The sequence below is a fragment of the Alternaria infectoria genome, assembly GCF_024043175.1.
Source record: "Alternaria infectoria strain BMP 0036 chromosome Unknown scaffold_15, whole genome shotgun sequence".
Lineage (NCBI taxonomy): Eukaryota > Fungi > Ascomycota > Dothideomycetes > Pleosporales > Pleosporaceae > Alternaria > Alternaria infectoria.
Window position 1 is genome coordinate 226,728 of NW_026250704.1, and position 13,672 is coordinate 240,399.

At 53.8% G+C, this 13,672-nt stretch overlaps 5 protein-coding genes across 5 annotated transcripts; 2 read left to right on the top strand and 3 right to left on the bottom strand.

The window, feature by feature from the left end:
* Positions 1-146: 146 nt before the first annotated feature.
* On the bottom strand, positions 147-859 carry RPS19 (40S ribosomal protein S19; the record flags this gene model as incomplete). Its single annotated transcript, XM_051499472.1, has 5 exons — positions 147-398; positions 470-546; positions 599-647; positions 692-710; positions 771-859. The coding sequence occupies 5 exons, from the start codon at positions 857-859 to the stop codon at positions 147-149; spliced, it is 486 nt and encodes a 161-aa protein (XP_051350255.1).
* Positions 860-1,548: 689 nt separating this feature from the next.
* J4E92_008117 (uncharacterized protein) lies at positions 1,549-2,688 on the bottom strand (the record flags this gene model as incomplete). The annotated part of the gene is made up of 1 exon (XM_051499473.1): positions 1,549-2,688. One exon carries the CDS (start codon positions 2,686-2,688, stop codon positions 1,549-1,551), a length of 1,140 nt encoding a protein of 379 aa, XP_051350256.1.
* Positions 2,689-4,004: 1,316 nt separating this feature from the next.
* J4E92_008118 (uncharacterized protein) lies at positions 4,005-6,762 on the top strand (the record flags this gene model as incomplete). Its single annotated transcript, XM_051499474.1, has 3 exons — positions 4,005-4,990; positions 5,243-5,747; positions 5,797-6,762. 3 exons carry the CDS (start codon positions 4,005-4,007, stop codon positions 6,760-6,762), a joined length of 2,457 nt encoding a protein of 818 aa, XP_051350257.1.
* Positions 6,763-9,414: 2,652 nt separating this feature from the next.
* J4E92_008119 (uncharacterized protein) lies at positions 9,415-10,529 on the top strand (the record flags this gene model as incomplete). Its single annotated transcript, XM_051499475.1, has 2 exons — positions 9,415-10,009; positions 10,063-10,529. 2 exons carry the CDS (start codon positions 9,415-9,417, stop codon positions 10,527-10,529), a joined length of 1,062 nt encoding a protein of 353 aa, XP_051350258.1.
* A 1,989-nt stretch (positions 10,530-12,518) lies between these two features.
* On the bottom strand, positions 12,519-13,328 carry J4E92_008120 (uncharacterized protein; the record flags this gene model as incomplete). The annotated part of the gene is made up of 1 exon (XM_051499476.1): positions 12,519-13,328. The coding sequence occupies one exon, from the start codon at positions 13,326-13,328 to the stop codon at positions 12,519-12,521; it is 810 nt and encodes a 269-aa protein (XP_051350259.1).
* Between the last annotated feature and the right edge of the window lie 344 nt (positions 13,329-13,672).

Consider the following 13,672-nt stretch of genomic DNA (forward strand, 5'->3'; position numbering starts at 1 on the left):
CATTGGAAGTCCTAGGCTAAAAGCAGGCCCGACTCAATCATGTCTTTCAACGCCATAAGCCGTAAACCGTGGTAGATCCGTAATGCCGCCCCGCAATCAAATGCTAGACAGCTCTTTTACACATATTCCGCGTAGAAGGTGATAATCTACTCGTCATCCTCCTCCTCCTCAGCCTCGAGAGTGGTCTGCGCGATACGGTCCAAGTCACGCTGACCAGACTGTGTGATGCGGCGGCCACCCTTGTCCTCGTCCTGCTCGAGCACACCGATCTTCTCGAGAGCCTGCATGACCTTGCGGTCGACGGAGCCGGAGGCATCGACGTGGTGGGAGGGGCGCGAACCGCGGTTCTTGGTTGAGCCGTGGACCTTGCGGAGACGGCCGACACCAACGGTCTTGCGCTGTACAATTCGTCAGCATGTCTGTCCTTCTTTCATATATCCGTTGTAGTGGAGGTGGTAGTTTCGCGTACCATGTAGACGTGGCGGGCGACAGCGGCGGCGCGGACGTAGAACCAGTCAATGTCCTGGGGAGGAAGCTCGTTGGAGTCTGCGCATGTTAGTTGAAGTTTCTCACATAGGTAGGGAGATCTGATTCTTACGGCTTGTCTTGACAGTGTCAACCCAGCCTGTAGATAAGTGGTCAGCGAACTGAGGTTATCCCCCATTTACGGGATTCAGGCTTCATCCTTCACCCGCTGGATAGAGACGAACCTGGACTGACAGAACGTTAGCATTTGACATCGTGTGGTATTGCGCAAGGCCAAAACTTACATGGGAAGCTTTCCCTGACGCTTCAAGAAGGCGGCATAGGCGGCCACGAACTTGTGGGACTCGATGTCCTTGACGGAAACTCCGGGCATGATTGCGGTATTGGTTTGGGATTGGGAGGTGGAGAGAGGCGGTTCCGTGGGCTTGTCGTTGAATGCTGCGGCGTTCGAAGATATCGCGAGAGCCAAATTCAGCGACCCACGGTGGCTCGCTTAGGAAAAATGGTCGGCCCGGCGCTAGTGGGGCGCTAAGTGGGGTTCGCGAACCATCACTCTTTGAGACCGCGAACATTGACACGCGAACATCGTCACTGCACGGTCGTGTAATCAGCAGTAGCTTCGCAGCTAGTTCCCGTACGCAACATGAAAACTAGGACTCCGCCGCTCTCCATCGCTTGTCCTAGACCTTGCATATCTCCAGAACTCTACACAGTCGGTACTGCAAAACGGTGTCATCCGATGCTGGCAACGACGAGTCAATGCTCCCAGTAGGAAAGCTGTCGCACATCGGTCGTTGTTTGATATGTTACTTGATACATTGGCTTCCCTGTCTTGCACGTGAAGCATATAACAAGCATCCGAACTCTGCCGGACGCCAGCCCGGAGACATTTAATATCTTGGACGGAAACGAATGTACTCGCATGCTTGAGTATATTTATCACACTGCTGATGCTGGAGTCATTGTACAGTATCAAGAGAACGTGGGAACGAGTTGGAATATCTGTAACTTCATGTGTATTCTGTTGATACTATTTTTTCCTTCAATATTACTATGTCTGATCTACCACTTGCTGATATCAACAACAGTAACAGTAACAGAGTTGTTGCTAGCAGGAGGCAGCTCTCCACCACCCATAATCAACAACTTGGACTGGTCCTTGAGGACGCGAAGATGCCTGGTGTAAGAGGTTGCTTCAGGAGTAGCAACCTTGACCCAAGGGCCCTCTCCAAGACCCTTGTTGATGAACACCTCCGAGTTGCTGTGCGCGCTGGCAATGATGGTTCCGTTCTTGCCGCCAGCAGAGCTCCAGACGACGTATGGAGAACCGGTGGGGATAGTGCCGTCAGTGGACTTGAGGCTGATACCGGTGGCCTCGCCGAACTTCTCAGGGTCGGACACGATCTTGTAGTAGACGGGGAACTGGTATGAGGTGGTTATGGCAGGTCCGCCACCGTACTCGTAGGTCATGATGTACTTTCCGTTGGGGAGCTTGGCGACTGTGGGCATACCAGGACGGTCGGTGTAGGTGGGGTACGTGACGTCGTCAATGACTGCGCCCCATGTCTTGAGGTCGGTGGTGGTCTGGTGAACCATCTTCTGGCCGTAGGTGGCGTTCTCGCGTTGGTCGGAGTAGTAGCAGATGAGAGTCTTCTTGTTCATCATGAGGAAAGGCTCCCAGACGGGAGTAAGGCCGTTGTTGGGACGAGCCTCGCCACCTTTGGCGATCGAAGAGACGAACTCCCAGGTCTTGCCGCTGTCCTTGGAGGCGTATAGAACGATGTCGGTGGTTGAGAGATCGGTGGGGATGGAAGAACCAGAGATGAGGACTGTGCCCGCCTTGTAGCCACCAATCGCCTCAGGAAGTACGTAGAGGAATGGCTGGTAGCGCAGACCGAGGCCGTTCTTTGTGTCTTGCACGCGCGAGAACTCCTTCCATGACTTTCCGCCATCGGTTGACTTGAAGATGGGGAAGTAGACCTTTGGTGGCTCTGGCGAGTAATTCTCCCAGGTTGCGAGGAGCGAACCGTCAGCGAGCTGGGCACTGCGCGCGTACAGAACACCAGGGTCGGTCCAGTTGGCATCCCTAGGTGGTGAGAAGATCACATTGCGAGAGAAGGTAGGCTGTACTGCCTTCTTGGGGTGCGCAGAAACGGTCGTAGCGACGCTGATGAGCGACAGGAAGAGGGTAGAGAGACGCATCTTGAAGGCTTGAGAGATGTGCAAGATGAAGCCAAAATCGCAGCCGGCATCAACAAAGTATATAAACAAATGCCAATGCAACTCTACCGGCCAGTCAACCGGGATCTACCATACTACCATGTGATCGATACTTCGTTCCCGGTCGGTGGTGCGAGGTAGTTCTCGGAGTCTGCCCGTTTAACGTCATGTCGCCCTGCCACACATGGCAAGCATCCTTGCTCTCCGCAAAAAACACGTCGTTCAATGGCGGGAATCTGGAGACCGCTGCCCGGAGTAATTGTGGGGAACAAGGATCTTCGTGTCTTGCGGGGAAAGCGGTAGTTTATACACCGAGCAAGCCTTAGCCAACTTAGCTAATGCCTAGTCATCGAATGTGCCGAGGCGCGGAGGAAGAACTCTGAACAGATTGGTCCGGAAGAATGATGAGGGCATGTGACGAGAGTCCCTCCGGAGCATCATGGCCAAGATCTTGGAAATCGGAGGTGTGCCGCAGTTGTGTTGTGGTGGTGTACATATGTCGGAGTTTGGGGCTGGAAGTGGAAGATGGGTGTGGCATGACGCACGGCATTGGCAGCGGGAAGGCGCGTCCACGGGTGCCATGGAACGCGACAGCTCGCTACCTCGAGCCACGAAGTCTATCTCAACATCATTGCGGACTGCGCATCATGCATATTCAGCAACCATGCGATGCGCATCTCCTCTCGTACACGATCGATCAGGTTTGTTGAGTTCCGGCGGCGTGTCAGAGCGTGACGCGTAGGTTTGCACAGAAAGACGATACCGACGACGCGTCTGGTGGCGAGAAGTAGGTACTACAATATATCGAGGCTGCGCAATCGTACATCCACGCTTCAGCGGGTAAGGCAGAGTTAAGAAGACAGATAGAGATGAGGCAACCCACGCATATGATGCTGGCTGCGTTCGGCTGATGAAGTTCGCCAATCAGCGGGCCGGCACGACAGCCTCGTTGATCGCTCTGCAGCAGTGGTGGCAGTGCAGGAACGACCGCAGCAGTCATCTCCGGTTCGTCAAAACTACAGCTGACTGCAGCCTGGACCGGTCAAAACCAGCAAGATGTCGCCCCTCTCTGCGTCCCTCAGGCGACTGTTCCTGCATCGCGGCGTGAACACTATGCGAACATGGTAAGTCTCTATGGCTCTCAGGTTTCAGGCAGGGCAACCCTTTGTCATCGCAAGGCTGAAGTGAACATCTGCCGGTTTTGGTGGCTGACTTTCGCATCGCGATAGGCTTCTTCAATCGCTTCTCCTGTGCCTTTGCGCTTCAATCAGCAGCACCCAATGAGCAATGATCCAAAGATGTCTGATGCGGGGCGCGAAACGCCTCTTCCACAATACGAAAAGACGCAATCGGTGCCGTTCACTCTCAATCTCCAAGAAGATGCACGCAATCCCGGCCAATTTCAGCTCGTCTTCAACCTGGGCCCGAAACAACAATCGTCGATCGGTGTGCCTCTGAGTTGTGCACCTAATGTTGCCGCGTCTACGACTCTACGAGATGGCTTCAAGTCTAGTGTCGAGAGCTCAGTTCCTCAAAAGACGAGTCCGCCAAGCACTCCTCTCCACGAAAGGCAAGGCTGGGCCGACCTGGACAATGTGCCTCCTGACTTTCTCAAAAAAGTAGTGCCAGATTGGAATGTGTCCTTCTCGCGGAGCGACTCAACGGCTTCCACCCAGTCTAAACGACTTACCGACATCAAGGCCAGGATCAAGAAAAAAGGCAAGGGCTACGTGGTGCGCTTGTTGAAAGGCTCAACCGATTCGAACGAGATTGCCGAAGTTGATTTGGGTCAAGCGGTTGGCTCAGAACGGGTATTTGCGACTCCAGAGCTTGACTCGGCGACTTTGCCTGCGGAGCTGTATTCTCCTTCTCCAGCTGTTGCATCAAATACCGACAGTCTCTTGGGTCGCGACGATATCTTCGAGATCGGTACTTCCAACACATCAGGCATCCAACGATCACCGCCGTCCACAATTCCACCAAGGAGTCATTTGCCGCGCAATAGTCTAGCCCGGACTTCGATTGCAGAGGATGGCTTCAGTGATGCTGAGACTCTGATACCAGACATCCGCTCGATATACGACCGTATGGATGAAGATCAGACTGATGCAGAACCGTCATCTCAGACCCCATCAATGTTTCCTACCCGGTCAGCCTCAGTCTCCAGTATCGTGAAGACGCCAACCCGCGGTCTGTCACTCGTTGGACCTGTACGAAAGCGTGTCGAGAAGAAGAAGACGCGTCCCCGTGTGAAGAGCCGAGCGGCGAACCTAGACCTCAAACGGTCAGATGCTCACAAATCCGTCAAGCGTCGCGTGGGACCGGCAACCTTTGCATCCGATAGTCAAGTTGTAGAGGATATAGTGAACTCGACTACTTTGCGGGAACGTATCCGTCCCATGTCTCGAAAGTCGAGTGGAATCGATCTAGCGTCCGATGAGTATGCCACCTGGTCGCAACCGATGCGACACACGAGCGCGGCGAAGCCACGGCATCTTCGTCATGCATCAGCAGACGATCTTCATGTCCCTGCCAGACCCAAACATGGCTTACGGTTGAACACCGACGTACCTCAGACCAAGTCAGCTCATGTTTCGCCGGCGACGCGCCGCAAGAGATCACCTAGAATAAGGAAGAGCGCATCGTCCTCTTCTTCGTCAATAGATACCGAGGACGCCAATGCACTGCTATCACCGCAATCGGCAGGGGCGAGTCGCGCAGATGAGCTCCGTGAAGCGCTAAGAAGAGCTTTAGATCAAATTGAGTCCGAGAATGAGGATCTTGATGATAGATTCGAAAAGCCTGTAGTTCCCACCATTGTCGAACCATCCATTGACGATCATGTTGGCGAAATACCGCTACCTCCGGAAGCAGAAATACGGATGGCATCTCCTGAGGGTCGAAACACAACATTGAGGTACTGGGGTCTTGCATTGAGTGCGTTGTCAGATAAAGCCTACGAAGGCTTTCGATTGCTTCGTGATACATTCGGTACTGAACCGCCCGTGCCGCAGGGGCATGTGCGGGTGCGATGGACTTGCGTAAGTAACTCAGCATACTCTTTCTGTGAACGATGCTAACAAGATATAGTCATGTGGTGAGCCATTGTTTGACGACTTTATCGAACAGCGACCCAATGCTGCCCGCCTTCTTGAAGCTTATCTTAACCGCCCAAGATCTCATACACCACATAGCCCTACCAGCCAAAGCAGCACCGCATCATCGATGGCCTCCATCTTTGACTCGTCGAGCAGAGCGTCCACATTGACCACGCCATCGTCGACATACGGCGGGCCTAACTCTTGGACCAGAGGCAGCGATCCTTCCAAGTATAGTCCGTCGCGTACTGTAGCCAGTAACCCCTTCAGTGTCCGCATGCCGTCCTTCGTCCAAGAATCCTGGCTCCTGACATGCGCAAATGAGGGCCGCCTAACACCCAAGATCGTCCATCTCGATGTCAACGAAGGGCGCGTGAGAAGCGACAAAGATCTAGCGCTCGCGCTGCGAGAGCACTATGACCAGCTCAATCGGCGGTGGTTCAACTGGGCTCGTCTTCGCGGGCTAACGACCATCGAGTTTGTTCAATTCGAAGTCCATCGCAATCGCTTCGCTGATATCCGTGCGACACCGTCTATGCCTCCCAAGTCAGCTGCCTCTTCAGCATCGACCAGCGAACCAGAGAAGTCTGCAGCGCCGTCTCAGCATCCGTACACCTTCGAGCCTAACGACCTCCTGCCGCCTGTTGGTAGCACCTATCTCCTCCATCTGTTCAAGCACCCGCAGGATTATGAGGGCGAGCTGATTACGTATCTTCGCAGTCCGAAACGGAGGCAGCGGTTGGAGTTCGGTATGGGCTGGGGCGTTCATCTCGTGGAGGGGTTCCTTGCGCAGCGCGTGTGGGCGGTGATGATGGGTGTTTGCGGCTTGGGTAGTGCGGTGTTCGCGATTCTGTGGACGGTCAGGAAGGGCGACGTACAGGGTGCCTTTGGGGTTGCGCAGTGGGTGTTGGGTATTGCTGTTTTGCTGGTTGGCGGTCTGCAGGCGTGGTTGGAGTAGCCGCTTACGTATACTTTTCAATCAACGCGTGCCATACCACAACAAGCTTTACAGGATACAAAAAGACCACAATCAGCGCAACATCAAGGTATAAAAGGCCGTAGAGCCTACATTGACGTCGTCGGTTGTAGATACTCAACCGCTACCGTCGTCGTATTCCTTAAAAGAGAAAGTTGCCCAGACCTTGAACAAAAAATAAGCGGATGTAGACATGATCCGGGACGTCTATACAAGCAAAAAATGATAGCTTCTCAAGGGATCGAACCTTGATCTACACAAGTAGGGCGCGTCACGATGGCATTCCAAGCAGGTCCGAAGTTACCTTCAACACAATACTATACAAATGACCTTGACGGAGAACCTGTCGGTCTGTGTCGTCATACCATTAGACCAAGAAGCCTGGTGTGTTTTGATGAAGAGAGAACCAGCTCCATAATACATATAGAATTATTAGAGTTGTGTGGAAAACTGAAGACAACGTCGGTAAAAAAAAGCTCTGTCCTTCACCCCAAACAAGTCGCCAACGAAAATCAAAATTGGAGCGGCACACCCACGCAAACGCACTTGTCCTTCACCTTACCTTACTTACGTACTTAAATCTAGCAAAAAAAGATGATATACTTGGTCTCTGCTTGAGTCGAACAAGCGTCTCTCACAAACACTGCAAAGCACAGCTATCACCAGTCAAGTGACCGGGACACTGATGGTGCCAGCGTCAACTGACACTCTGTACTCACAGGAACTGTTGGTGAACGTGTTACCACTCCACTAAGAGACCCGGGTTGAGTTGTTTTGATGGAATACAGAGGGTTTACGCGGCATATGTGCCATAAGTGAGAGCGGCGGGGAGGGCACATTGTATTCTGACTTGAGGGACAGCAGTGCGATGAGATTGCGTGGAGGTACTCGAGGAGTTTTGCGGTGACGGGTAGATTGTAACGACGGTGCCTGGAGGTGCATGCTATGCTGAGATACTGAGATGCTGGCTGCTCAGTGCGGTGTTTTGGTGTTGCTAGACGGCACACTGCGACTACGTCATACCAGCACCTTGGAAACAACGACGAAATGACATACCCGGGAGGTCTTAGAAGGGCGATACATTGACAGATAGTTGCAAAAAACCTAGCTTGATGTGAACAAGGAGGACTGAAGAGGAGTATTGGCAATATGTGCGGTGGAGATAGGGCCTACGCCACAGAAAAAGAAACGCAATATAACAGCTTGAAAAGAGCCAGGTAGACTCCGGCTGCGGCACACTATGAGACTGATTGAAAGGTACGTACTGGAATAGATGAGAGATGGCACTCCGTCATACCAACCTGCTGTGGATGTTCATCACGAGCTACGTTTGAGACATAGAGAAGAAGAAACAGCCTCAGGCCCACCCCATTTACATCGACAGCCTAAAAGGCAGAACGGTTAAAGACAAAGGTAAAAAGATGTTAAAGTCGACGGCGCCGCGCCTGAGATGCAGTTGCACCGCCAGCCGTCCAAGAAGCGCCGCCCCCGAATACCCGACTTGATTAATATCGACGACGATGTCGTCAAACACGCCTGCCTCGATCTAGGCGCATCTCCGCTCACTACCATTGGGGGCAATATTGGCCGTTTCACGTCTGAAACCAGGCTGCACACGCGAAGTTCGGTGGTGGGCCCCAAGGATCGGTTACGCTGTCAGGGGTGCATAACGGTTGCGCGCGCGACGTTGACGAGTCGACAACATCGGTGTGGATATTGTGCAGGATCGAAGGAAGCTTGGTGTTGCATGCGACAAAATTTGGTCGGTCGGAGTGTCTTGGAGATGGGATGACATGATGAGGTCACGGCAGCTGGGTTCGGCAACCGGACCGTCTTACTGACGTACCTTTCAAGCCCGCCATCGAGGGCATGAACATTAACCCTGCCGTTCATCAACACTACATCTACCAACCCAGCACGATCGGATCTAGACATCTGACAGGCGCCACACAATGCGGCGTTCCTCGGCACCTCGTTTGACAGAAACAACTAAGCTCTTGGCGGCGTCTACTATGCAAGGGCGGATCCAGGAACACGCGGGATGCACGTTTCGCGCGGCCCCGCTGCACGTTATCGCTCGAACCCGAAACCACAACAACGCCGACCGGAACGATTCATGACGACGAATACGCTGCGTACGATGCATACCGGAGACTGAGAACTGGATTGTGGCAGGGCGCAGTGATTCTGGAACTGGTTCGGAGGCGTGGGATGGCTCTTGGCTGCAGGCAGGAAACGGCCTGCGCATCCTGACAATGTCGCTTGTCTCTCCGCAACAGGAAACATGGCGATTCAAACAACGCGGGATGCATATTCCTGCGCGCCCAGCATGAACCCACCATTCTGGGCTCTCATTTTGCGAGTCGCCCAGGATGTGGGTCGATGTATGCCGAGCATTTGTAGGAGCAGAGACTGAACTGAATAAATAGGGCACCTCGTACCTCACTCCAAGCACCATCGCTACAGCTTCAATCTTCGGTTCTATACCAGTCCCTTCTTTTCAACTCACATTCGTTCATCAAAGTCCTTCACTGTGTGAAGCCGGCAGACACTCTTTCAACAACTTCCAAACTTTCGTCTCTATCGAACCTACCAACTCTATTCTTTCGAAGAACTCCATCTACATCAGTCAACATGTACAAGACCGTTACCTCCCTTAGCGCCATCGCGGCTCTCGCTGCCACCGCCACTGCCCACGGCATTGTCAACGGCGTCACCATCGACGGTGTCTTCCAGCAGGGCTTCAGCCTCGACTACTACTACGCCAAGCAGAACGGCGGTCAGGTACCAGAGCACATTGGCTGGTACGCTGAGAACCTCGACAACGGTTTCGTCGAGCCCAACTCCTTCGGTGATGCCGACATCATCTGCCACAAGGCCGCCAGCCCCGAGGGCAGCTCCGACAGCATGGCCAAGGTCGCCGCCGGTGGCACCGTTGAGTTCCACTGGAGCACCTGGCCCGAGAGCCACGTCGGTCCCGTCATCACCTACGTCGCTCCCTACACTGGCGACGTTACCGCCGTCAAGAAGGAGGAGCTCAAGTGGACCAAGATCGACGGTGCTGGCTACGAGAACGGCGAGTGGGCTGCCGTCAAGATGATTGGCCAAAACAACACCTGGCCCGTCACTGTCCCCGAGAGCCTTGCCGCTGGCAAGTACGTCTTCCGCCACGAGATCATTGCCCTCCACGGCGGTGGTGATGTGAACGGCGCCCAGAACTACCCTCAATGTAAGAATACCCCGCCAGTCACATGAAGAACCAATCACTAATTGAATCTCCAGGCTTGAACATCGAGGTCACTGGCTCCGGAACCGAGACTCCAGAGGGCGTTATCGGCACTGAGCTCTACACTCCCACCGACCCCGGTATCCTCTTCAGCCCCTACGGCGCCAACATCGACTACACCGTCCCCGGCCCTCCTCTTTTCGGCTCCGGCGGCTCTGGTTCCGCTCCCAGCAACGGCACCACTCCCACCAAGCCCAGCACTCCTTCCGCTGCTCCCAGCGCCACCAGCAGCCCCTCTGCACCCGCCGCCAGCCCTTCCACCCCCGCCGCTTCTGCCAGCCCCATCGCTACCCCCGAGGCCGAGCCTTCCACTGCTCCTTCCGCCACTCCCTCCGCTGCTCCTTCCACCGGCGGTGACGCCCTCCCCGAGAGCTTCACCATCGACACCTTCATCACCTGGTTGGAGGGCAAGGCCAGCGGCTCTGCCTCCAAGGCCCGCCGCCACGCTCGCTCTTTCTTGTAAGCGTTGAGCAAACACGCTGGGGATGATATGATTTGATGGATACCCTTCTTCTGAGAGAGACTACCTTTTGATGGTTCGTTCGTTGGATACGACGACTGTTTCGCTTCTTTTGTGTATATACACCCGTTTCTTGTAGCATAGCGCTTTGGTTATTTAACCGATATTTACACTTCTATTGATCTACTGAGAACTTGTGATGTCGATTGCCCTTGTGCTTGCCTGTGATATCTGGTAGACCGTATTGTATCCCCGAATGAACCTTGCCCAATTCCTCCAACCGCACGAAAATATTGTTACCAAGCAGGTCCAGCGTCCCAGTGTATGCGCTCAGCAACTCCTGTGTCCTTGCTCGTAGGCTAGTATATTCCTTATCCGCCGACCTTGCGAGTTCTTGTGTTGAAGATGCTTCTCTCTTCCCGAGGGGACCTGATTGAATGGGTACATATGGATATCGAAAACCGTGAGTCGCTCGTCTGCGTCGCGTCACCGCAGTATCATGGGGCGAAGCGCCGACCTTGCGAATCTCAAGGGCAACCTTTGAGTCATCCAAACTGTGTGGGTGTCTCGCGCGGGGTTAAGAACGGTTGGCAGCGTATACATCGGGAACGTGTTCGTCTCACTTCGAAGTGGCAGAGCGGATTGCGGCGATGTTGGGGGAGAGTATGCTCGTAGCACAGTACCCTGGTAGTCAAAAGTCAGCGTGTAAAGGCATGGAGCGCGTGGAAGGACATACGTAGCGTGCTTGGTGATAGCCTGGATGGTCGAGACGTCTTGCACTGCGGTGAAGTCGACGTCTAGCTTCTTATTGATCAGTGAGTGGCCACGCGTAAGGGCCACGATAGCTCCTCGGTTGTTGTCGCGGCGGTTGTCGTGCTCGTTCTCCAAATGTGAGTCACAGTTGTCCTGCCGTCCTTCATTCGACTGCGCTGGTCGCGTTGGATATCCAGCCAGAAGAGGCTGAGCATAACGAACTGCAGGCGCAGAAGCTGACTGGACAATGACCTGGTTCAAAATGTGCGTGTCGCGGGGTTTGATGGAAGCGGGTAGAGTGTTGGGAGTCGCAACATAGGCGCAAAATGAGCAGCATATCGACTATGATATCGCACTGCCTGAGCGTAGTAACACTCTGGTATAGATAAACAAAGGAAGACTCGTAGGGAGAATGACATGGAGAATAGCACAGTCTTATCGATAAGGAGCCAGAGTAGCGAAGACATATATCATGAGCATGGCATAGCACTGAAGATAGGCAAAGGTCAAATCAAGTCAAGTCATATATAAGCGAAGTCAAAGCACACTGAAGTCAAAACAACAACAAATTCGAAATCACAGTCAAAGAAGCCTTCCTCAAGGCAGTGCATGAAGCACTGCACTCAATGAGAGCCCACACTCTACCCCATCGCTGCGAAATGCGAAGAGGATTCGGTCTTAGCTCTTGCGAGCTAAGGTGAGGATCGCCGTATGCGAGGCGGAGGAAGCCTTACCGAGTCTGTACAGAAGCCGAGTTAGCAGATTCTTGGGGAAGTGCAGAAAGAAGAAAGCAAAAGCAGAAAGCAGAAAGCAGAAAGCAAAGCAGAAAGCAGAAAGCAACTATCTAAAGAGGCCCGGCGGGAGAAGGTGAGTTGGTGGTTTGGGCAGGGGGATCGGCTGTTTATATAGTGGGAGGGAGGGCCGCCAAGAGCCTGAAAGCACGGAGCTTCTTAGTCATGCTGTCGGGGGTCGTGCCCAGGTGCTGTCGGGGGAACACCGGGAGATTAAAAGTCGTGGTGAGGGTGACTTTGCAAAGGGAAGGAGCGGGGGAGTGATGTGGTTGGCCGGGAGCAGACGGGGAAGGTACGCGTGGACGGGTCAGTGCGGCAGCAGTTTTGATGTGACGTACGAGCAGAGATACGGCAGGCTACAGTAGGACATAATGATGATATTGATTGGAAAGACGGCATGCTATACTATGAGATACTCGCGACGTGATTCTGGCCTACATGTTATGCCCTAGAACTGACGGTTCTTACGCTCCGCAGCACCTCCTTCAGGCGGTGCCAGGCGCTCCAAGTGCCTCCAAGCCAGCAGCTCTACCCACTTCTTGATGATCAGCTCCCAATTCTCCTTGAGCTCATTGAAGGGCTTGTAGTTGTTCAGTGCAGTAGCCAGCACCGCGCCCTCATGCTCCAAATCAATACCGTGACGAGTGAGTTCGTTCCCATAGTTCAACTGCGCGTACTCGTGAAGCAGTCTATCAAGAAGGGTATTGAGGTCTTCTTCAAGCTCATACGGGGTAGTCATTAGCTTGAACGTGCCCTTAATTTGAGCGAGGAGCCCGCAGACGAAGGGGTTGCAGGCGAAGCTGGCTAGGAGCGTGTTTGCGGCACGCGCAGTGTAGTGTCCAGCGACGCCGCCGAGGGCTACGGGATCCAGGAGCTGGTCCTCGAACATAGTGTAGACGTGTTGTAAAATGACCTCAGCCTCCTCGCCTACGAACGCGATCAGGTTGTTCATGACCTCCGGCTGCTCGCGGATCTTGTCGATGCGCTCCCGGTCGTAGAACTCGTTGTCAAGATGGAGGTTCTGCGCGAGGGGTGTAGGTTGCTCGAAGCCGACAATACGGCGGCATGACGGGTGTGGGCATCGTACGAATTGGTCGTTGACGGCGTGGAAGGTCTTGGTGAGGCAGTCGCGGCAGTGGAAGTCGTCGCTCTCGTGGCAAGGCAAGTCGTAAAGTGGGACGGTAGTCGACTTGCAGGATGCGCAGTTATCGCCTGTGATACCCATGAGCTGGGGGGCTTCGGTGGAGGGAGTGGCCATTTTGTTGCGGATTTCGTGTTGCGGGTTCGACGTGTTGGGCTCGGGGTGTTGCGTTTGCGTCAAGATTGCAATGTTGGGTAAGTTCGGACTGGAGAGGATTCTGAACCATCACAGGGAAGAAGTAGGCGTTGGTATATAAGTCCACTTGCATTGCTTCTATCCAGTGTCGACCTCGCCGTTGACAATGCGACAATGGATGTGACGGCCATCATACGATCTTCACGACGTCTTTGTTGACTGAGAACGAGGCACAGCTTACGACGAGACAGCGTTAGGGCAAAATTGTGTAGGAGGACATTGTGCGGAAAATGACAAGAAGAAGCAACGACGTCGCGGCGCACAGA